This window comes from Astyanax mexicanus, chromosome 13 (genome assembly GCF_023375975.1).
Source record: "Astyanax mexicanus isolate ESR-SI-001 chromosome 13, AstMex3_surface, whole genome shotgun sequence".
Classification (NCBI taxonomy): Eukaryota; Metazoa; Chordata; class Actinopteri; order Characiformes; family Acestrorhamphidae; genus Astyanax; species Astyanax mexicanus.
In genome coordinates this window covers 13,947,628-13,972,910 of record NC_064420.1, presented here as the reverse complement: position 1 = coordinate 13,972,910, position 25,283 = coordinate 13,947,628, and the positions used below count along the sequence as shown (strand labels likewise).

Below are 25,283 nucleotides of genomic sequence, written 5' to 3'. Positions count from 1 at the left end.
TTAAAGAGGATTATAGGTTTCGGGGTGATAAGAACAGGTCAAACACAGCCGAAAAACCTTCCATCCTTAAAAACACATGGACTGTAAATGAATTTGAGAAGAGTTTCAATGTGTCATACAAGAAGACAAAATCATTTACATTCAAATCAGACACAAAATAATATGTTCAGGGGGCAAGTGGGTTACTTTTAAAATATCTTTTCAGTGGATAAATATTTATATCAAAAAATATCTCCTGAGGCTTCTATATCTGGTTTAATTTAAAGTAAAAAAAAAAAAGCTAAAAGTAGAAAAGTTTCCAAAATATATATTTTTTTTTTACTGCTCACATTGAACAATGATATATCATTTATCTTTCCACAATAATCTGAATATGGACCTTTATTATGGAAAACAAATCTAATATCCAATAGTTTGAGATAAGTAATAGTAAGTAATTATTTTGAGATACTAAGTAATTTTTTGAGATAGTAAGTAATTATTTTGAGATACTATCTCAATATTTTCACCCAGTTAGCGCCCCTAGCGGTTCTCTAGACACCACAGGTAGCTTTACTGGAGTAAAAAATAATTTTTCCCCAATAGCAAACACACTTGCTATCTCAAAATATAGACTTAGTATCTAAAAATATTGACAGAGTATCTCAAAATAATGACTAAGTAGTTTAAAATATTGAGATAGTATCTCAAAATAATGAGAAAGTATCTCAAAATAATGACTTAGTATCTCGACATATTGAGATAGCAGTTTACTTAATAATAATAAAAAGAAATGTGCTGGATTATTTGTATTTTTTTAGATGGTGGGAATGGAAGAAAGAAATTATACTCCAGTAAAGTACAGTAGTGAAGTAGTTTTACTTCGTTACTATACGTCTCTGGTTTTGGATCATTGTCACTTTTGATCAGCAGTGGTTTTTGTCTTGGCACTCTGCCATGTAGGCCATTTTTGCCAAGTCTCTTTCTTATGGAGGAGTGATGAACACTGACCTTAATTGAGACAAGTGAGGCTTGCTGTTCTTAGAATGTTATTGGGTATTTTTGACCTCTTGGATGAGTTGTTGCTGTGAACTTTGGGTAATTTCGGGTAACATTTGTGGATAATGGCTCTCACTGTGGTTTGCTGAAGTCCCAAAACTTTAGAAATGTCTTTATAACCTATAAGCTGCTAGATCCCAATTACTTTCTTTTTCATTTGTTCCTGAATTTCTTTGGATATTGGGGGGGGGCAAACACTTTTCACACAGGGCCATGTAGGCTTGGATTTTTTTTCTCCCTTAGTAATGAAAACCTTCATATAAAAACTGCATTTTGTGTTTACTTGTGTTGTCTTTGACTAATATTTAAATTAATTTGATGATCTGTAACATTTAAGCGTTTCATAAACATGCAAAAAAAAATAAGAAATCATGAAGGAGCCAAACACTTTTTCACACCAATGTGTGTATACATATTTTATGTTTTAATAAATCTTTAACTGTATCTTTAAAATGGCAAAACTTCAGGCATGGGAAACCCTTCTTAACTCAGGAATAGAGAAGCAGTGTTGGAAAAACAAACATAATACTGATTAAAAATGAACAATTTTTACTTTCAGCAGAGAATTACTTTTAGATGTGAACACACCATGATTAGAATATATGACCTGTTTTTCCTTAACAGTGCAATTGGGGGAGCTAGCAGGAGCTAATAGTGGGTAGATGTTTTAGCATAAGAAACTTTGCTTGCACCTGCAGTATAATTTGGCTTTCCCAATCACGAGATTTACAGTTACAGTATTGTACATAAAGCTAACAGGGAATCCCGTCCTCTGTGTTCTACATGTTTACACCTGAACTAGCTGGGAACATAACTAGCAAAACACTGCATTGCATCAGACGTAAGTACTGTTTAAATTTACGACACTATAAGGGGCATCCATTTGAAACATATACCCTGCTGTAAAAACAGGCTGGTCAGCCCAAGATAGTAAAGCTAGCATTTTGATCAGCTTGGCTAAGTGAGCCATGCTAATGAATTAGCTAAACCGTTAAGTTTAAGGAGCTTAGCTTGTTAGCCACCTTAACTAGCTGGCTTGGTTGCATAGGTAGGAATGTAATCACCTGGATTACCAACCTTTCAACCACCTTGACCAGCAGGTCAGATCAGATCTTTTTAATCATATGTAATCAATGTTTATGTGAAGCAGTGTAAACCACAAATATACACTAAATCCTATAACTTTTAATAGTATATCCTACATTTTCTGAACATATAATGGTCATAAACTGACCCTGATGCCCTAAAGAGCAATGCTTCACATAAAGTTTAAGTTTAAACTTCACCACTGCCACTTCTATGGCTTATTAGATTAGATTAGATTTCTTTCTTAAATCTGTGGAGGTGACTGTCCTCTTTGTTACTGGCAGATTGTATTTGCTTGTCCATACATCAAAACTGTACACTATGTTGCCAAAAGTATTCACTCATCCATCAAAATAATTAAACATAGGTTCCAATTTCATTCATTACTAAAATTTGCTCTCAGGAGCTCAGTGAATTCCAGCGTGGTACAATCCTTGGTAGGATGCAGCACCTGTACAACAAGTCCAGGCGTGAAATTTCACTATTTACTACTGAATATTCCCTAGCCAACTGTCAGTGATATTATTACAAAGTGGAAGCGGCTGGGATCAAAAACAACTCTATGTTAAACAATAGATAGTGCACAGAGGTCACCAACTGTCTGCAGAGTCAATTCCTGTGACCTTCAGATTAGCATGTAGAATGGAGAGAGCTTCATGAATTGGGTTTTTTAGACAAGCAGCTGCATCCAAACACATCACCAAAGGCAATGTAGGCGAGGCGAATACTTCTGGGAATATAGTGTATCTGCTGGGTGGCTTTGATATCATGGTCTGCATCAATAACTAACCATTGTTGATTCTCCTGGACCCCCACACTTTTGTCACTCTGGATCACATTGCAAGTGGCATAAAACACAACATTGAAATCAGATTTGAGCATCCAGAATAAAAAACATATGTGTAAATCTAGTAGTAATGACATTTTAGCCTAAGCAACAAAATCCAGGACTGGAAACTGGATTCAGGGTTGAGATTTGAAGATCTGGATCAGTCAATCCAGTTTAGCTCCGGGTTTAGCTGCTAATCTATTTTGATCAACTTAACCAAGCTGGTCTTGTTCAACTATATTAAGATTATTTATTTCTTAGATCACAATTTAAAATTGGTTGCTTTTTGTGTTCTTCTTGGAGCCCTGCACTTCCGTCACATTTTGGATTCAATAAATTTGTTGTTTGCCGCATTGTGAGTGACACAAAAGACACACTGGAATCTGTCCAGTACATTAAGAACAATATTCAGGACTGGAATCTGGATTTAAAGTCCAGATTTGACCTGCGCCCTAAACAAAATCTAAACAGGCAATTCACTTTAGCCTCAGGTCTAGCTGGTTTAGCTGGTTTTCTATTATGATCAACTTAACCAAGCTAGTCTTGTTCGACTATTTTAAGACTTACTTGTTTTTTTAGATCTGATTTACGCGCCTGGACACCACAAAAAGTTTGTATGGGTTGCTTTTGGTGTTCCTGGAGCCCTTGCACTTCCATCACTCTGCAACATTTTGTTACAATCCTGTTTGTCGCATTGTAAGTGACCCAAAATAAACATCTGAATCTGTCAGGTACAGCAAGAATAAAATCCAGGACTGGAAATTGGATTCAAAGTTCAGGTTTGACCTGCAACCTAAACAAAATCCAGGTATAGTTACAAACTAGTGAAGTTGATAGGATCTTTATTATTAAAGACTGATGTCTCCAAGAGATCAACAGCTACTGAAGAAGTTTAGAAGTTATCTTTCCACCAAAACTGTATAAAATTAAATAATACAGCAAACATGCTTATAGTTGTTGGCAGACTTGGTAGCCTCATGGTTGGAAAAGTGCAGATGGTATAGTTACTTTGAAAAAGTAATCCGATTACTGATTACTGATTACTCCTTTAAAAAGTAACTTAGTTACTTTATGGATTACTTGATTTTAAAAGTAACTAAGTTACTTTACAAGTTACTTTATTAGTTACTTTCAGCAGCTGCAGACACCACCTCCCGCCGCCTTAACATAAACATTATAACCAGTTTTGCCATTATTCCCTTTATTGTAAAATGCATTTTTAACAGCAAAAATTTATCTCTATTAAGTTGAACTATTTCCTAAAAAAAATAAGTTTTTTTTTTATAAAAATAAAAAAATGAACTTAACATAAATATTTTTTAAATAAAAAATAAAATATGGTCTTTCTTGATTTTACTAAACATAAATACTTGTTTTTATAAAAAATATATAAAATAAAGAAAGTATTTCTTGACCTGACATATTTAACACTGTAAAACTGAACATTGAACCTGTTGTTCTCTGCAGGGCAGCAAGGAGTGGTTTTATAAAACAGAACCGTGTATATGGTCTAGACCAGGGATCACATATTTGCAGACTGCGGTCCGGGTCCGGACCCAGACGTTGTCCAATACGGACCCATACCGGACCCAACTACTGAGAAGGATTTAAATCTGAAAGTGTTCATTTAAAGCACCGGAACTTTTCTTGTCTTTACGGTATTGTGCGCTCTGCGCCACAGCGAACTTACAATCACGTGTGGTGTAAAATCTTTAAATGCTCTCCTCTGCCAATCAAATTTGTGGCAGACCGCTTCCCTGGCTAGTGAATTGGGACGCGGCCGCAAAAAAAAACGCCTTTCGCCCGAGAACTGGCGAAAAACGAAAACGGGCGGAAACTAAAGACACGCCGAGCGCGAGAGAGAGAGAGACAGGGGAGAAAGCGAGACGCGTGTGATTGGGGAAGAGCGGAGGGGGAATGGGTAAGGGAGCGGTGTGTGTGTGTGTGTGTGTGTGTGGAGGAGATGAGGTGGAGAGAGAGAGAGAGAGTAACGCACAGTGACTTGGATAAGTAATAAGTTACTGGATTGGAAATAGTAACGCGTTAGATTACTCGTTACTGAAAAAAAGGGTCAGATTAGAGTAACGCTTTACTAAGTAAGGCGTTACTGACATCACTGGAAAAGTGTTGCTAAAGTGGCAAAAGAGACAAAGTTCCCTATTGGCTGCCCTTATTCTGCAAAAAAAAAATTACTAGTGATGCCCCAACACCAGGAGGGTGAAGTCAGCCACTGCTCAAACTGTTGCTGATTGCAGAATTGCCAAGTAGCATCACAGCATGCTCGGAGGAAAGCATCAGCTCACAGTTACCCTTTGGAGAGATGCAGAGAGAGAGCGCTATCTAACCTCCCAGAGAGAGCAAAGCCATTTGTGCTCCCTCAGGGCTCCAGCAGCGGATGGCAAGCTGCATGAACGGGATTCAAACCAGCAATCTACCGATCATAGTGGCAGCGCTTATCCTGCTTACTGGGAGCCCCAAAATGTTCATAGCGTGTTTTATCAATCACCCATTCATGGATGCCCTTCTGTCCCTCCATTAGAAAAGGGTGCCATTATATAAGAGCCTTCTTTGCCACAGCCAATGGACAGTGTCCAAAAGTATGGTATGGTATGGTATGTTTCTCGTACACATGAGAGAACATGACAGTAGTGCCGGATTTGGTGCCACTCTAATGACGTGAGGAATGAAGGTCCACCAGTGGATTAAATGTTACATGGTGCTCTATAGGTGTCCTCTCAATGGAATGAACTATATTTAACGGTACAAGACAAGAGTAGATTGTTGTCAATGACTGCATGGATTTGAAAAAAATGTATTCTTGCATCTAATTTGTGTTCATTTTTGTTGTCAGTTTTAGCCACACCCCCTCTAGGACATAGTATGTGCCCTTTAAACAGCCACATTGTCCTTCATCACCATGTACCATGTTCATTCCTGTGTCCTCATTTTCACTAGACCTCAGATACTGTTGTGTGTTTGAGTGTGTTTAAGTGTGTTTGTGTGTATGCGTGTGTTTGTGTGTGTGTGTGTGTGTGGCGTTCGATCAATCTCGGATGTTCTTTTCTGGAGCTGTCAGACACGATGGTCTATGTTTTATACCAAACCTTAGCACAAAATTTGAGAACTTTGCATGGTATAGCAATATCTCCCCGACTCCTTCAGTACCTTCGTTCCTTCACTCTTCGGACTTCGGATTCTTACGTTCTTTCCCGACCTTTTTCCGCGATGGAGCGTCCACCACCATCCGCTCATCAAACGTTTAATAGGGCTACAGCTTGCATTGACTCAGTGATGGAGGATCCGACTCCGAGACTTTCCAGCAGAAGTTTGAGGCTGCTTTTTTATAGCTGTTCTAGAGGAACTTTTGCGGACAGCGTCCATTCCCTCGAACAACGACTGGACACAATGAGGATGAGGCAATGATGAATCCGTTGTCTCATGTAACTCATCAACAAAAGGGAATCCCGAGGATAATGTTGGACACTTTCTCGCTTTGATTGAAAGGTAGGGTGGGAATCACCTTGGAACTCTTTGGTTGAGACTTTTGGTTGTGATTTACAGAATACGGATGGTCCACTGTCTTCCCAAATTACGGACTCACCTTTACAAAGCGTTGGCTTGAGATGTACCAACGCTCCAGTGCAGCAGAGTCTCCAGTGTGGAATGTTCAGCTACAGCACTGAAGGGTTATTACAGCTTTTTACAGAGTTGATTTATGTTGCTTTCCATTTGAGCTCGGATGTTGACATTTTCTAGTTGGAAAGTAGGAAATTCGAACTTGAACAGGTTGGTTTTCCTACTCTAAAAAGTGGGAGAGCCTCACTAACCTTGAATTCAGAATCCAAGATGGCTGCCAATAGGAGAATATTTAACTGGAATGCAGTCATAACTCGGAAATGAAGTCATTCCCACCTCAAACATCCCAGAGTTTTCCCAGAAGCTTTTGACACATTTTCAATAGAAGACATTGGGTGGATTTTAGATTCTAACAGTAAATGTTTATGGAAAATACACAAAGTTTTTTAGATATTATTCAGTTCAGCTTTAAAGGGAATTCTTTCAGAGATGGGCGGAGTTATCCACAGAGAATAATCTCTCTTAATGTTCTTCAGTGTAGTGGTGTGGGTGGAGTCTGAGTTAATCCAGTGTTTAAGACTCAGATTAAACTTCAGAATAACAGCTTTGGTTAGATATTCTCTCCGTTTGACATCATTTATTCACATATTATTAATATTTTCAGAGAAAAATAACAAAAATGAAAGAGAAAGGTAGGAAAGGTTATGAAAGGAAGAGAATAGAAAGAGCAGTATTTTTTTTAATAAAGAGAAAAGGAGGAACAGTGAAAAAAGGAAAGATCAATCGAAGAAAATACAGAAGAGAAAGGAAATAAAAAAGGAGAAACAGTAAATGAAAGCAACAAGAGTGATAGAAGGTAGAAAGAACAGAAAAGGAAGAGAAAGGAAAGAACACAAAATGATTCAGTAAAGAAAAAAGAAAAGACAGATCAAAGGAAGAAAATAAAAGAAGAGAAAAGGAAGGAAAGGAAATAAAAAGAAGCAGAAACAGTGAATATAATGAAAACAAAAGAAAAAGTGAAAGAATGAAACAAGAGGAATGGTATTGCAATGAAAGAACAAAAAAGTGAAAGGGAGAGAGTGAATGAAGAAAAAAAGTATAAAGGAAAGAAGAAAGAGAGGAACAATGATAAAAGTTAGAAAGAACAAATAGAGTGAAAAATGGGAAGAAGGAGGAGAAAGGAAGGAACAGTAAATGAAGGAAGGAAGAAAAAAGAAGGAACAGTGAAGAAAGGAAAGAACAAGAGAACAAAATAATGAAGAAAAGGGAAATAAAAAAGGAGAAACAGTGGATCAAATGGCAAAAGTAAAGTAAAACAATGAAAAAAGAAACAAGAGTAATGGTATAACAATTAAGGAAGAAGAGAAGAGAAATGGAGAGAGTAAAGGAAGAAAGAAATAAAGAGAGAGAAAGATGAGAACAATGATAAAAAGTAGGAAGAACAGATTGATAGAGTGATAAAGGAATGAAGGAAGAGACAGGAATGAACAGTATTAGAAGGGAAAAGGGAAAATGAAGAAAAGTGATGAAGGGAAAGAACGACGGACGAAAATAAAGAAGATAAAGGAAAGGAAATTAAAAAAGAGGAATGGTATAACAATCAAAGAAGAAGACAAAGGGGAACAATTATAAAAAGTAAAAAGAACAAATACAGCAAGGAAGAAAAAGGAAAGAACTGTAAATTAAGTAAGAGAGAAAAGGAGGAACAGTGATGAGAGGAGTGAAAGAAGAAAGGAAGGAGGAAAGAGAAGTAAAGAAACGAGAGGGTAAGAATTGGAGACTGTATAACTCTGGGGAATCAGGGTGTAAAACACTGCAGAGCTAGTTTAACCCCTCCAGTGCTGAATGAATTCATACAGGGTTAAATGATGTGTAGCTGGACCTGAGCGCTGGAGACTGGGCTGTGAGGACTGAAGAGTCACTGCAAGAACTTTAAAGATCTCACTGACCCACTGAGTTCCAGTGAGGAAAGCGCTGATGTGTTATTCCAGATGGGTCATATTTTACAGATTAAATACATTTTAAAAAGAAGAGGATTATAGATTATAAGACGTTATACTGTGTAGACTGTAGGGATGTTGTGGGAAGTATTTCTTTTACAACAATGAGAAAAAATAAAGTTTTATTTAAAAGCAACCTGGTTTATTACATTTTTCAGAAAATACAGTAATGTGACGAAAAATGGTTGCAGAGGATTTTGGAGGAGCCTGTTTTATTTACATATTTAGATTTTTAGATATTTTAGTGTATCTAAATAGATTTTTGATAGCCTGAACAGCCAGAAACCACACAAAATCTAATTTTGGCAGCAAGTATCTTTGCACCCTGAAGGCTGTGATGTCACTAATATCAAAAGTTACTTTCTTAAAAAAGTAGAACTTTCAAAAAGAAAGGGTGAACAGATATTTCTCAGGCACATTTAAATAGCTTGATATTTCTTATAGAAATAGCTTAATGAATAACTGAATGCCTAAACTATTATATAATTATAAACTAAAAAAGAAAATGTGATATTTAACCACAAATTTAACTCTCATTTTTTCTTCCAGAAACAGAATGTCAGGACTTTATGCAAGTCAATCAAGTTGTACCACACCAAACTCACTTATCCATGTCTTGATGGAGCATCAAATTGTCCAAAATCTCTTAGTATGTTGAAGCATTAAGAGTTCCTTTCACTGGAACATGGAGACCAAACCCAGCTCCTGAAAAAACTCATACCAAAATCACCCCTCTACCAAACTTTACACTTGGAACAATGCAGTCAGATAAGTACCGTTCTAATAGAAACCACCAAACCCAGACTCGTCCATCAGATTGTTAGACGTAGAAGCGTGACTTTGATTCTCGAGTAGTTCTTAGGGCTGTGCGATACTGTAAATTTTGGTATCGATCGAATACCAAGTAAATACAGGGCCAGTATGGCCGATACTGATACCAATACCGATAATTTTTACTACTACCGTATACTTTTGTGTAGGGGAGACCAATGCATCATCAATATTAAGTGAATTTTATTAAGTGAATGCATCACCAGTATACAAATTTGAATGAAAACTTTTGAAAATTTTCTTATGATTATTTTATTATTTTTGTAAGTTTTCCCTTCAATTAATTATGTTTTTGATAATAATAAAACACAGGACAAAGTTTTCAGGCAAATAAAAATACTTTTATTAAGTAACTCAGAAAAGTTTATAGAGAACTTAAAACTGGTAATCTGCATTTGCAATTAACAAACTCAAACAAACTCATTTTTCCCCCCTAATGTTTCTTTTACAGTTAAATAATATTTCAGGTTTAAGGCATAAGTATATCCTAGCATACCTATTTTTAGTTCCAGAGAAATAATTCATTTAGTTTTAGAAAAGGGGAGGGGCTAATTGAGCATGAGTGAAGTGAGAAAAGAATAGTGTGTTGTACGGCCAGTCGGTCGCTCTGTAAATGCTTGAAGCTGTACTGAAGAAAATCTGAAACTAAAAGGAGAACTCCTTTAAAAAAACATTTTTTTTTTATTTTGTTGTAGTAAAACATGATAAAAGTATTTACCTTTGATGAATAGCACACCTACGTTCTCCCACAGTGTTCCGAGATCCAGACATTTTAACAGTTTGTCCAAACACCCTTCAGACTGGGTGACACGGGAAGATAATGACAGACATATATAGCATAGTGTAGCAGCCGGCACCAGGAGTCTATGTATATATAAATATATATGTCTGTCATTATCAGTACAGTGATGGCGGCACCCGGAGCTGAAGCTCGTGTTATAGAATGTAAACAGTGGTTTTTATTAAGCTTTTTGTGCACTTTTTAAGTTATTAATGCCTCGTTTTAAATGTCAGGGCTCTCCGGATTCTAGCAAGGAGGTGTGAAGGATAACGGTGGAAAAAGCGATTTTCGGGCAAATTATGCCCTGTGTCACCCAGTCTGAAGGGTGTTTGGATAAACTGTTAAAATTTCTGGATCTCAGAATGCTGTGGGACAACGGAGGTGTGCTATATTTATCAAAGGTAAGTACTTTTTATTATGTTTTACTACATCAAAAGTCCATTTTACACCAAAGTTCTCCTTTAAGAATCAATCTTATCACTCAAGTATCGATCAATATCTAATACCAACTTTAGTATTAATGCTATTGACATTTTAAATCGATCCGCCCACCCCTAGTACTGCTCTAGAGTTCAGTTGTAGTGTGATTCACACCAATGTATCTTTGAATTGCGTTTGGCAATGTAGGGTTTGGGTGCATCTGCACGACAATAGAAAAGCCTTCCATCCTGTTCTCTACTTTCTACTGTTCTTCAGCTAATCTGAAGACCTCATGAAGTTCAGAAGTCTGTAGTGATTGATTCAGCAGAAACCTATGCACTATTGACCCATATATCACCTTTAAAAACAAAGTATTCTTAATTGTGATCGTTTTTGCTGACATACAGTATTGTGAAAATGTTTAACCCTTGTGTGGTGTTCATATTTTTGTTACTTGTTTACTTTGTTACTTGTATTTAATTCAGCAAAATTAAGCAATTTTACATTAAAATGCTTTACACATGCTTGCCTCACCTAAATTGCAAGCAATATAAACAGCTTACATGGTGAATATTTGCCCTTTACCTTTCTTATGTTACAGTTCTTTCAAAAAGTGCTACTCTCTTTTTTTATTAGTTTTTTTTTTTATAAAATGTAAAAGAAAATGAATTTAACTCAAGATATGAGTAGAAAATTTGTTTAGTTTCAAATTTACAAATGAAGCAATGTTTATTAGCCCTTGGCCAAACATACTGTATGTAAAATAAATGTGCGTGTGTGTGTTGGGGGGGGGGGGGTGGGGGGGTGCGTACAGAGTGTGTTTATCGAAAATGTGTTTTGATATATGTTTTTCACAAAAAATGTGCCAATGCCAATGAGTTTGAGTTAGAAAAATTATTTTTTTTGTATCATTTGATGAAAAATTAAAACGGGTCCCACAGACCCGAACACCACACAAGGGTTAAGTTTCATAAGGGTTAAATTTCAGTAAAGAAAAAGCTTCTTATCTGTGAAGTAAGTGTTTATTAGCTCAGTAAAACACTAAAGCATTACAAAAAAATACAAACAGCAAATTTACAAAAGTAGAGCTTCTACAGCACCGTGTTTCTTAAAACATCTCCTAATCTCTCCTCATCTGAGTTTAATAGAGTTATTTCTAGTTCTCATCATATTAATCAACACCTGGTTTGGTAAATTAAATCTTACTAATGTTAAATCAGGTGAGCTGCTGATGGAACTGAACATAATATGCCGATGCTGGCTGAGGGCATCCAGGAGAAATCTGGAACTACACTTCACTGTTCTTCAGCTTGGTTTAGGATACAACCTACTTCTTGTTGCGTTTTACTGTATTTATGTTTATTTGCATCTGTTTAAATCATGTGGTGTTTTTTTCAGTCAAAAACACTTGTATTACTAAGATAAATTAATTACTGTAATTTGCTTAGGTGCCTAAAACTTTTGCACAGTACTGTATAGACCAGAAATTGATGCAAATTGATGCAAAATGTATATACTCTATAAGTTACCATATAGAGTAAAATATTAATACTGTTCTGTATTGTTTTATAACTGTTTGCCTGGGTAACTGTGGGTAATTTTGTATTCCAAAACAGGGCGTTGCTCTGAGCTACAGGAAGGCATTTACTGCTTATCAAGATCCACGTCGCCGCTTTGTTAGCTTTAGCCGCCTCGGCTTGGCATCGGTTCTTGGCCCAAGCTTCTGTTTAACAAGACTGATTTATTGAGTTGACCTGAGGTGGTGAGATGTTTTTGCCCAAATGTGTTTTTTGGTGATTTCTAGTGTCAGAAAGGCCAAACACTCGGCCTGTGAGCCTGAAATACACCCTGATTAAAACAGGAATGCTGGACTGAGGTTTTATTCCAGATAAGGCCCGTAAACCTTTGTCTTTTTATGCAGGGTAAACAATGCCAGGCTAAATTTAGAGCACATGCTTTAGGAACTTATGAAATATTCAAACGGCAGCCAGAACGACTAGACTGACTCCCTTCAGTAAAATTAGCATTAGCATTGGCTGAGCTTAAGGCGTAGGCTGTTTCAAATTTGAGAAAATTAAAGAACCACACCAGGTACTTTGCGACTGAGCTATTATACTGAGCAGTTACTTCAGTGCTTTTAAACATGATTTTAAAGCTCAAGCTCTTAAAATACAAAAAAGAACACTTAAGATTATAAATTCTTTGACAATGTGTCTTCATTTTCAGCTCAGATTACACAGAAATCAGATATTCTTTAGCTTAATCACATTTTCTTCCAATTTAGCTAAGCTAATTGTCCCACCCATTCAGCTGCTACTTAGCCGTATAGCCTCTACCTGCCTCGTCCGGCACATGTGAAGTCAGCCACCGCCTCTTTTTCAAACTGCTGCTGATGATTAAACAAACCAGAATATAAGCAGCACATTCATCTTTGAGGACAATCTCAGTGTCTTCATAAGGTAGGGTCACCTGGAATAGTTTTCTCAGCATCTTGAAGGAGTTTCTGGAGGGGCTGAACAATAGTTACTGCTTTTCTTTCACTCTGTGAAGCTCCAGCTCCTCCCAAATCACCTCAAATCACCGTCTCAGTTCATCAGGTTTAGATCAGGGGATCGTGGGGAACAAACACTTTTTTGTTTACTATATAATTCCAACTATGTCCCTTAATATGTAGGATGTCTTTTATATTAATCTACAATTTATAGAATAAATAAAGAAATATACTGAATGAGAAGGTGTGCCCAAACTAACTGGTACTGTATATAGTTTTAAATAGATGTTGTTCCTAAAATTATTCCAAAAAGAAAATTAAAAAATGAACCTTATGAAGTAAAGAATTAAAAATTCACAAAGACTCTTTTGTGAACCCAATTGAGGTAAATGAAGGATTTTTGACATTGAATCTCTTTTGCATTTATTTTTTTAGGCTCTATCTCAAAAGCTCTAGCTGTCCAGTGAGGTAAATCCTGTGGTGTTTTTGGTGAAAAGCCATGAACTTTCAGACCAAACAGGAAGAGCTAATCCTGTAGACCCAAACATTCACAAGAAGCTTATCTCTTCATCAACAACAATAGTAAGTAGACTGTGGACACAAAAGCTGTGTTACTTTATTGAGTCCTTCTGTATTCTGAGAGAGAGACATAGAGAGAGAGAGAGAGAGAGATTGAGTATACATTCATGTTCCATATTTACCTTCATTTATCCAATGGATGGTGGAGTTCCTTCGTCTTTCACCATAAAATGAACAGTATAAAAACAGTTCAAATTTTAACTCACATAAGGTCTTACTTGTAAAAAATTGTATCCATTGCTATGTTTGTTGTAAAGTTGCCAATCACATTCAACAGCCATGTCACATGAGTCGCAAGAGTGGTCAATAAAAGATTGTGCCAAGTACAAAATAACATCACAAATTCTGTATTCTATTGGCACCAAAGGAATTCTCTGCAATCCTCAAAACACATTTGTATTTGTATTTGAATGCTGGGAATTGTAGTAAAATAAATGAACACAAGAAACGGTTATAAAATGCTGAATTATGTGAAACCAATCCAATGATTTTATACAGAGTACTGCATAACATTACAAATAACAATTAGCATAGTGTTTTAGGCCAAAATGCTCATTTAAAGTTAGCCTTGGACTAAAATGTATCCTTCTTAATTCAGTGCTAGACTAAAAGAAATGCTGCAGCGCGTTTCAACCAAATCCTGTCCTGCCACATACGGTTGATATAACTTTTATATTTTAAGTCCATTCATTTTAAAGCACACTTACTGTATATTGAAAGCCAGTATGCTGATGCTACAGCAACTGACCCTTAGATCCTTTAATTATAATTGTGTATCAATCAACTATTTTTTTGTTTCTGTTTGTTTATTTTTTTCAAATATGATAGATAATATAGAATAACACAGATGCAGAAGTTTTGGTTGAGCAAAGCTGAAGTATTCCTTCAAGATATGACTATAATTAAACTCTCAGGGTAAAAGTGCTGAGTTGGGATAATCTTTCTGATCCTGGGTTTAGGATAAAGTGAGCAATACTGATTCCACAGAGGCATGTTTACCCTGAGAATTTCTAACCCCTGATTTCATGCTCTGGTGGGACGCAGGGCCTGGTGTGTCTACATGTCGTCCTTGTCTTTGGCTCCGTGTTTCAGGATGCGGGTGAATTCTGTGTAGTTGAAGTTCCCTTTCTTGTCAATCGGCGCTTCACGGAAAAGCTCGTCCACCTCCTCATCGGTGAAACGGTCGCCCATGGTGGTCAGCAGCTCACGGAGGTGGTCCTCATGAATAAACCCTTGAGGATTAAAAAAAGGTATGAGGTGGGTTAACATTTTTTCATTTGAAATTGACTGGAATTTGAGTGGTGGTTTTACAATCTACTCTTCACAGAAACTTCATGAGCAAAAGTACAGAGGCTCCACCAAAAGATGAAAACAACTATTAATGAGGTGAATATGAAGATCAGGCTAGAATTTACCAAGAAGTACAGAGACAAACCTGTGGGGTGATTATGGACTGAGGAGACAAAGCTTATGGGACCTGTGGGCAGATTATGGACTGAGGAGATTAACCCTTACCAATGTGATGCAAACCACCAGTAGCACCAGAGCTAATCCTAGCTATTAAGTGAAAATTTACAGATATAAAGAAAACATGAAATAAAATAAGAAGTTTAAACCCACAGATTAGCATTATGCTAACTGCATATTCACACAACACATCCCTCCAACTTTGGCTTGTCTAATTTTAAATAATCTTGTTTAAGAGGTTTCTGACACTGTATTACACATGTTCATGTATCTATCCATAAATATAGAAATAAATGTAGGTACATTTACGTTACTAACATACTGTGTTTATTTAAAAAAATATATATCAATGTCTCAGGAAATATATATAAAACAAGATTATATAATATTATTTAATTGGTACTTTTGGCAGTGTGGGAAGTGTGCCAAGTCCTGCTGGAAAATGAAATCCACATAGAAGTTGACAGCAGTGTTAAGCATGAAGAGCTGTAAGATTTTCTGGCAAAATAACTTTTTTTAATATGTACCTTCGTTGATGATGGAGTTCCATTGTCTTTCGCCATAAAATAAATAGCACAATTAACCCACAAGGTCTTAATTGTAAAAAAAATTGTATCCATTGCTATGAATTGATGAGACAAAGATTAATCTTTACCAATATGATGGAAAGGCTAAAGTCTGGGCAAAGTAAGGCTCTGCTCATGTTTCTAAACATACCCGCTCATCTGTGAAACACAGTGGAGGTAGTGGCATGATTTAGGCTTGCATGGCTTATTTTGAGACAGGCTTATTAATCTTTATTGATGTAAAGTGAACTCAGAAATTTACAGAAACATTTTGTCTGAGAATTTAAAGAAGGATAAAACTAATGTGATTGGGAGATCCTTCATCATGCAGCAAGATAATGACCCAAAACCCACTGCAGCCTGGAAAAGCATCACAGTAGAAGAACGCAGAAGGTTAGTGATGTCAGTGAGTCACAGACATGATGCAGATACTGCAAGAGAACTAAATATTAAGTCTTATTCACTTGAATTAGCTTAATCTGTTCCAGTACTTTTATTTACAAGAAAAATAAAGGTGCTGTTTTCTGAGCTGTATGTTACGGAGGGAGATTTTTATATTTTTCTTTGTTGCCTTCCCTTTTCTAAGCTACCTCAATCTTGCGCTCTCCTTCACTCTTTCTATCAGTCCTGCAGGTTACCTGTGAGAGGGAGGAGCTGATTAATTGATCCTGGTCCTGCGTCACAATAAAGCGCTGGCCGATGTGGAGTGCAGCGCGACACCCGACCCATTCAACCACCACGCCGCCCAGACCAAACCACCTGTCCTAATATTCTTATTGTTTGTGCTGTTGTGAGTAAAAACGGAGCTGTTTAGATAACTAAAGTATGTTATTTAACTTTGTTATAATACTTCTGTAAATACACTTCAAATAATACTAAAAGCCAATGTAGCAATGTAGGGGATAAGGCCTGTTTCTTTGGGAGGGGGTTTCTTTTCTCCTGTGTTTTGTTAGTTAGGGAGGGAGGGAAGATTTATGTATTTTTGTTTCCTTTTTTTGTTAGGTAAGTTAGCTTTAAATATCTAAGTTAGTTTTGTTTGTTTGTTATTTTAGGCATTTCTTATCCCCGACGTAAATGCTACTATTTATTCTAAATAAATCATTTTGGCTTGTACCTCTGTGGTTGGTATCATCTTTGGTCTGGGCTTAAAGTGCGTGAGCGGGTGTCGTCCAAGCATATGTTACTGGTCTGGCTTTCCAGTATCAGATCCATATGCAAATTCTTGAAAATAAAAGTTGAAATGTTGATCTTTTGGCTCATGTTCATCTTTTAATGTTAAACCCAAATGTTTTTAGTCTACAGCAGAAATAATGTGATCAGCCTCACTGTTCCAATACTTAAGGAGGGGACTGTATATATTTTAATATAAGGCATTAAATGAATCTTTATCAATGATTTCTGATTTCTTTTTTCAATGCCAGTTTAAGATATTTTGTAAAAAAAAAAAAAAAAAAGGAAAAAGCAGCTTAGTAGTTGGATATACTTCAAAATAAGCTTGCAAAAATGTTGCACTATATTTTTAAGTTATTATTATTTTTTTTTTAAATGTGGTATTGTTAATTAAGCTGATAGATCAGCTAGTCCATCATACACTAATTTGGAAAGGAGCTAATAAGCACGGGGTTGGTTTTCCCCAGGTTGACCAGCTTTTCAACCATGTTGACCATCAGAGATGTTTCAGTGGGTTAGTAAGTATTGTGAAAGCCTTAAACACGCAGAGATGTGCCTCAAAAATCTGTGGTTTCTAACATTGTATGACAAATTACTTAACACAAATTAAGCTAGCTACACTGGTTATAAAACAGTATGTTAGCACTGTACTTTTTCGCTATATTTACAAATAGATACAGGAACTGTAATAACTGTATAAATAGATACAGGAACTGTAATAATAGATTGACAGCAAACCCCTTAAAAAAAGACTATGTGAGATTTGACAAGCCACAGTTGGTGGGAAGTGTTGTGTGAAGATTTAGACATTCAGTTAGCATAATGCTAATCTGTGAGGAATAAACTTCCCCACATTAGCTCCAGTCCAAAACTGTAAAAGCAAACTTTGGAGAGGTTCAGACTGATGGACTACATGTGGTGTCTACATAAGGATAAGTAGACTTTTTATTTTATTTTATGTTTTCTATATATTTGTCAGGTTTCACTCAATAGCTGGGATTAACTTTAAAGCCACAGCTACTGGTGGCTAGCATTAGCTTCCTGCTCACCAGTGGAGTTTGTACAGGTGTTCACGCTTGGCGGACAATCGGTTGTTGACAGCTGAAGTCAGGGTGAGGTTGTATTTGTGTTGAGCACCATGCTCGAGGTATTCTGAGGTCAGGCTCTTCTGATAGTCAGACTTCTTTTACCCTATTTTAGTTCTCTTTCCCTTACAATGGTGCACTAATATATGCACATTTTTCCTCTTCAAAAAGGAAGCTAATGCTAATGCTAACATTACATTCATGCAACGTTTTGGATTCGCCAGGCTAGTCCACACAGACAACGAGGCAGCACAGCAGAAACTGGTTAATGTGTCTTGTTAAAACTGTATCATTCTATTTTCTGCTGTACTTCAGGACTATATCAGACCATTCATGATATTTCACACTGATTGTTTTTTGTTTTGAATATTTGTTTTTTATTCTTTTGGCCTTCACTGGAGGAAAACATAATAGAAGAAAAACTGCTGTGCTAAGTAACATTTTCCTGATGCCTGAACCTCCAAAAACTCTCACAGAAACTTATCATACCAAACAATTATGAATACACTGCCTGATTCCCGAGCCACAGTCAGAGCCCCTAAGGTAACATCATGTTGAAAAAAAAAATAATAATGCGTTATTAAGGGGTGGGAATGACATCTTAATGTGTGGGATAATTAAGATATATAAGATAATTAATCCTTTCAGACATTTTATAGATTTTCTCTATTGATAGACAAAAATGTGAGAAAGCTGTTTTGTGTCTGTAATGCACATAAAAGAAGACTCGAATATTCTACGATAACATATTTGATATATATGTATATATATATATAATTCCAGTTAACTAAAATATTTAAGATTTTTTTTTCATTGCATTGGAAACCTGTGTGTAATATTTTATTTTATTTTATAAACCAGTTGGAAAACATGATTAAAAACTAAAAAAAAAAAAGTAATTTAGTAAAAATTAGCTGTTACTTTGCCTCACTGGCTCTAGTACTGTTTTTCCCAGTGAAGTGGGCGGGGCCAAGTTACTGTTTCATTGGTTTGAAAACTCAACTTGTTTATTGGCTAGTTCATGGTCTATTCTAATTGACAACAACCTTAAATACTGCTATGTGCAACAAAACATTTTAAAATGAAGAAAATACATGATGTTCATTGTAATGGATGCAGGGTCTGAAAGGGTTAAGGCTTTGTAGAAACAGAAAAGGAAAGCCTGTGGAATTTGTAGCCTAGTTTCAGAAGGGTTCACAGGTCTAAACACTTGTCCTGTAAATATGGTAATATTTGTAATATTCAGGAAATGTTACGAGGCTAGATACAGCAGATGTCGCAATCTACCAACCGCTGTAATCAGATCGTATTTATCAGTTCTGATAACAGACGATAAGTAATCCAAAAAAAGAGTAATTGGAATCCTTGCTCAGATCGTGTGGCTGTGCTATTTTCACACTTTGTATCTGTTTCTCCAGTTTTATTGCTTTAAATTCTCCAAACACTATAAAAGTAAGTTTGTTTTTAATGCAGTTTTCTGCCCACATAATCAATACCTAAAAAACATGGAGCTTTGGTGAAGTTACGTGTAGTAAACATGTGACTGTCACCGACCGATGCTAACTGTTAGCTCTGGAATTTCAGACTCCCATGCTGGTTAGCATTGTGCTAAAATATGACAAGATGTGGAAAGAAGGCAGAGGGCAGCATAAACCATAATAACCCAGGATTACCTGAAGCATCTTCATCGAAGCAGGTGAAGGCGTTCCTTATGACGTCTTCAGGATCTGTTCCATTCAGCCGTTCTCCAAACATGGTGAGGAACATGGTGAAGTTAATGGGACCCGGAGCCTCACTCATCATACCCTCCAGGTACTCATCTGAGGGGTTCTTTCCTAAAACACACAGAGGTAGGGTTGTGTTAGTTGTTAAAGTGTACACACACACACACACACACACACACACACACACACACACACATACAGCTCTGGAGTTTCTTTGATTTTACCAAATTGAAAACCTCTGGAATATAATCAAGAGGAAGATGGATGATCACAAGCCATCAAACCAAGCTAAACTGCTTACATTTTTGCACCAGGAGTAAAGGCATAAAGTTATCCAAAAGCAGTGTGTAAGACTGGTGGAGGAGAACATGCCAGGATGCATGAAAACTGTGATTAAAAACCAGGGTTATTCCACCAAATATTGATTTCTGAAATCTTAAAACTTTATGAATATGAACTTGTTTTCGTTGCATTATTTGAGGTCTGAAAAAAGCTCTGCATCCTTTTTGTTATTTCAGCCATTTCTCATTTTCTGCAAATAAATGCTTTAAATGACAATATTTTTATTTGGAATTTGGGAGAAATGTTGTCCGTAGTTTATAGAATAAAACAACAATGTTCATTTTACTCAAACATATCTATAAATAGCAAACTCAGAGAAACTGATTTAGAAAGTCTCCAGAGCTGTACACACACACACACAAATATGTAACGGTACTATACCAGCTATTTCTTGAGGTAATGTCACTAATAGACAGTTTTAAAGATCTATTTTGAATTTTGATGTTTTTGCAAAGACAAAGAGGGGATAGCTGTAACAGCCGCTAAAGTCCCTGGAAAACCAATGACAATTAATCCAGTAATACATTATTTGAATCTATTCGAATTATTTGAAGTTCTTATTTAAATCTACTTATATAAGTATAATTAGCTCCATGCAAATAATTATGGTAAGGTAAAAGAGTTTAACTAACCCCCCTGTGTGGAGTCTGTACATTAGCCTTCTTGCTAGGTCTCAGTAGTTTTTAGGCAAGAATGTAGTTGTTTGGAGTTAAATACAGTACCAGTCAAAGGTCATATGTTTGTCATCAAAACATTTGGCTTGTTTAACACTTTTTGTTTCCTAAATAATTCTGCATGTGTTCCTGTACAGCTTTAATGTCTTCAATATTAAATTTACTATGTAAAAATTTTAAATTTAAAAATCATAAATAGAAAGAAAACACATTTAATGAGAAGAAAGAAACTTTTTTCACACTATAAGGGACACTGAATTAAAAGGCACACTGTCAATAAATGTCTTTTTTCTGATCTATTTTCAAATAAAAGGCGACACAGGATTATAAAGCACATTATTTTTAAAGATTACAGTGAGCTTAGATTTCCAAATTTCCACTAAGGTTAGCTAGACAGCGCTACACTGAGGAACCCTGAGTGTTCCAGTAAGCCAGGGTGATATTAGCTAGCACTTATTTCCATGTAGCTTGTTTTAACATGGTAAACACAAAGGTTACAGTCCCATATACTCACCTCTGAACTGAGAAAAAGCTAACTAGTGCTTAGTGCGGTTAGTAGGTAATGCTAATGCTGCTCCAGCAGTGCTAGCCTGGGTTAGCAGCAGGCTACAGTCTAATATACTCACCTATAAACGATGAAAGAGCTAGTGCTTAGCACAGTTAGCAGTCATTGCTAGTACTGCTCCAGTCTTGAGTCTCGATGCTGGAGAACTAAACTGAAACTCCTTTATAACATTGTACTTCAGTGGAGGGGCTTTACTGCTTCTTACAACCTGACTGGTAAAATTTATACATAAGGGGCACCAGATTATCAGCTGCACTGACATTTTTTGAGAAAATTATAGAATTTTAAGTGCACCTTACAGTACGAAAAATAATGTTGTTTAATTGATCTTGAGAAATGTCTTTCCAATTGCTGTTAAAAATATAAGACCATGAATTTAACATAAATATTCAACTAGAATACATAAAAAGTCTATGTTAATTTGTGCTCTATTGCCCCCATTCTCTTTTTCCATGCAGTTACCGAGAGAGGCCAGCATGTCGTGCAGATCCTCCTTATCGATGAAGCCATCGCGGTTCTGGTCGATCATGTTGAATGCCTCTTTAAACTCTTGGATCTGGGACTGGTCGAACATGGCAAAGACGTTAGAAGTCGCCCTCTGGGGGCGCTTCTTGGTGGTCTTGCCCTTGGCACGCTTGGCGGCAGACATTTTGGATGGCCTTGAAATGAAAATAGAGCCACAGTTTATAGACTTATTGATAAAAACACATTTTCTATCCTCTTCTAGCCCACCCCATAATTTAATATAAAATAGAACCAACACTTTGCATGAACTCCATTCCATAAACAAGGTTTCTGTTTACCTCTTGAGACCCCACATCCACATATGGTTACATTAGATTTTTGCTTCTCTGATGATACCCTGATACATATTAACATTGTGGCCAATTAATTGAAAACTCTCAATTAATTGAAAACAAGGTGTCAGGAATCCCAGTCAAAGGTTTCTACAGCCAGTCTGGACTGAAACATGGGCCAGAGAAAAGTTCTCATCCAGTCTTACATTTGAAACTAGTTTATTTACTTACTGTAGAAAACTAAAATGTTGTTTTTGTTGACTATCTGAGATAAATTAAGCCTAAGCTTGTACTGCGTCTTATTTTCACTGGAAAATGTGCATTTAAAATGCTGTTTCCAGGGTAATTAGGTGATTTCCATGCTCTAGCACACCCTGACCAAACCTGCCTATTAACATGAATGAATGTAATTAGGGTGATTAAGGAGAAAAACAGCAAAGCTGTGCTGGACACTGGACCTCTGAAGTCAGGCCTGTTGACCCACGCCTTCGTCCAGTCTGACCTTACGCTGCCCCACCAGCGAGAGTCTCTAGAGAACAGCAGCGGATTGCTAATCAGGTTCTTTAGCTATTCCTGTTATATCTTTCAGCACATCCAACTTTAAAAACTTTAAAGACTCTTCACTTACTGACTAATATCTAGATTCCACCCCTTCAGTTGAGTTGAGGGGCCACTAGAGCCAAAACACCTGATGATATGGCTGGTTGGTTGTACCTTATTTAAGTAAAACTTAAATAATAAATGTACTAAATATATTAGCCTGAAAGTTTCTTTAAATGATCCAATTCCATTATAAAGCCAATGAACTAATACCGATTGATACAGCTCTGGAAAACCATTTAAACTATAAGAGACCATTTAAAAATTATGTGTTTCTTTAATTTTACCAAAACAAAACCACAAGCCATCAAACCAAGAAGAACTTGATTTTTTCCACCAGGAGTGGCATACAGTTATCCAAAAGCAGTGTGTAAGACTGGTGGAGGAGAACATGCCAAGATGCTTGAAAACTGTGATTAAAAACAGGGTTGTTGGCCCAGGGCTGTACATCAATAATTTATTTAAATAGTTTCTTTAAATATGATATTTTTATAATAAAACCAGAGAATTTAATCATTACTGATATATTAATTGCCCTGTGATGGATTGGTGGCCTGTCCAGGGTGTATACTGCCTTCCTGCCGATGCTGGCTGGAATAGGCTCTAGCTCCCCCACGACCCTTGACGGACAAAGCGGTTGACTATGAGTGAGTAATATTTTAGTAATATATTAGGTAGGGGTGTGTCATATCGTATTGTACGCGATAATATCGCCAAAACTTTTGAATATCGTGAACAATATTATACCCTGTAATATCGTGCCATATCAACCACATCAAATTAACACATCAGTGTACTACTTTTTTGCCGTTTTTAGCAAAAGAAAAATTCACACTGTTCTTATTTCCCATTATATATCTACTAGAGACGGATTATATCGGTCCAGTATCATTTATTTTACTTCAGTCCTGGATATATGGAGATATTTGGAGTACATTATTAGTATCATGACATTCTGGATCACTGACTTCTGTTACAAATCTGATAAAATATATATTTTTTTAATATCTCAGCCATATTATATTGCATGTAATAATAAAATTCTAAATAATTTTTCATATTCAGTGTTTTGTCATATCACCAAAAGTATCGTTATCGTGAAAATACCATGAAATATTGTGATATTATTTTAGAGCCATATCACCCACCCCTAATATTAAGCCTGTACATTAAAGAAGATTAAAGCCAACTGTCATCAGCAGCATCAGCACAACATTTTTTTCTGCTTCAAACACATTCACTTCTAGAGGTGATATTATACATCTCACCTGGCGGTAGTTATCTAAAATAATTAGCCTGTAAGATTATTTAAAACAATCCAGTTCCATCACTGCCATTAAACTAAATACTGAATAATATATTAAAGTAACTAATTAATAATATGCCTGTATAGATTAAGATAATTAACCCTCCTGTTATTTTATGGGTCAAATTGAAAAAATAGTTAGGAAAAAATAGTTTAAAGTATTTTTTCACTATAAAACTTCTTCTGCTTGCCTTAATTAATGTAATCCACATATAACCCCCAGCAATAAACAAAAACTAAAGCAAAATTGCAATGTTATGTTTTAATGTTATGTAAAGCTATTATGTCTAATATGTTGGTCTTTAAAAAATAGCAAAATAGTGAAACATTAAAAAAAAATTCAACATGTCTTTTTTTTGGACAAATAAGTAATTATACTGTAAAAGGTAAGGAACACCACTGAACTAAATATTGATAGAATAATTAGCAATGGAGTTAGTAATAAAATATTCATACTGCTTGTTAGAATTTATTTTTGAATAACTATTATTTGGATAATTATTGTTTTGGATATTGATTGGATAATTAAACATGCACCAGGTCAAATTGACCCAGGAACACCATTGCTGTTCCTGACAAATGAACATAACAGGAGGATTAAACCAAAACCAAACCTGCATATTTCATGCTTTACCTGGCGGTGGTTTTAATGTTATGGCTGATCAGTGAATTATAGGGATAAAAACCAAAAAATTACTTGCAAATTCAGCCATTAAGTGATTCATATATTATAGTAAGTACATAATAAAAGTCCTTTAGATTAAAAAGATTAAACCCAAGCATCCTCATCAGCATCACACTTCACACTATGCAATTTCTCCTGCTTCCAAAACATTCACTTCGAAAATTACTGAAGGGTCCCTTCACCTGACATTTGATACACTTTACCTGACACCTGGTTTTAATGTTTTGGCTGACTGGTGTACTCTAAGGTTTATAACTATAATTACTTTAAATCAGTCAATTCCATTATAAATCAATTGAATAAAAGGCATGTAGATTAAGAAGATTAAGAAGAAGAAACCCAACCATTATGTTATTATTCATTAGGTTAATTTGACCTGAAACTGGTTTTAATGTTATGGCTGGTCATAACTGTGTCCTAAGGTTACTAACCTAATAATTACCTGCAAGTTCAGCTATTACCATCATAAAGAGCCACATAATCTGATAAATACTGAGTAATAAATCACAGAAAAAAGGTCATTTTTTAATTGTATGAATCTCACCTTCTTCTTAAGTGATAACAGCTTCAGGAGTTGAGGTCCGGGTTTCTGGTGCTGCTCCACACACACACACACACACACACAGGGCCTGGTACGTTTGTTTAACATTTCATCGTCTTTTCCACACCTC

The 25,283-nt window shown here is 36.1% G+C and overlaps 1 protein-coding gene across 1 annotated transcript; it reads right to left on the bottom strand.

The window, feature by feature from the left end:
* Positions 1-13,639: 13,639 nt before the first annotated feature.
* On the bottom strand, positions 13,640-25,283 carry myl9a (myosin, light chain 9a, regulatory). Its single transcript, XM_007233432.4, has 4 exons — positions 25,157-25,283; positions 21,687-21,883; positions 19,593-19,754; positions 13,640-14,863 (listed from the first exon to the last, which is right to left on the bottom strand). The coding sequence occupies exons 2-4, from the start codon at positions 21,871-21,873 to the stop codon at positions 14,688-14,690; spliced, it is 525 nt and encodes a 174-aa protein (XP_007233494.2). The 5' UTR covers positions 21,874-21,883; positions 25,157-25,283; the 3' UTR covers positions 13,640-14,687.

Coding starts and splice junctions, on each gene's coding strand:
- myl9a (XM_007233432.4), bottom strand. CDS start 21,873: ATGTCTGCCGCCAAGCGTGCCAAGGGCAAGACCACCAAGAAGCGCCCC. Junction 19,755..21,686: donor CGACATGCTGGCCTCTCTCG/GTAACTGCATGG, acceptor TGTGTGTTTTAG/GAAAGAACCCCTCAGATGAG. Junction 14,864..19,592: donor CTTCGATGAAGATGCTTCAG/GTAATCCTGGGT, acceptor TTAATCCTCAAG/GGTTTATTCATGAGGACCAC.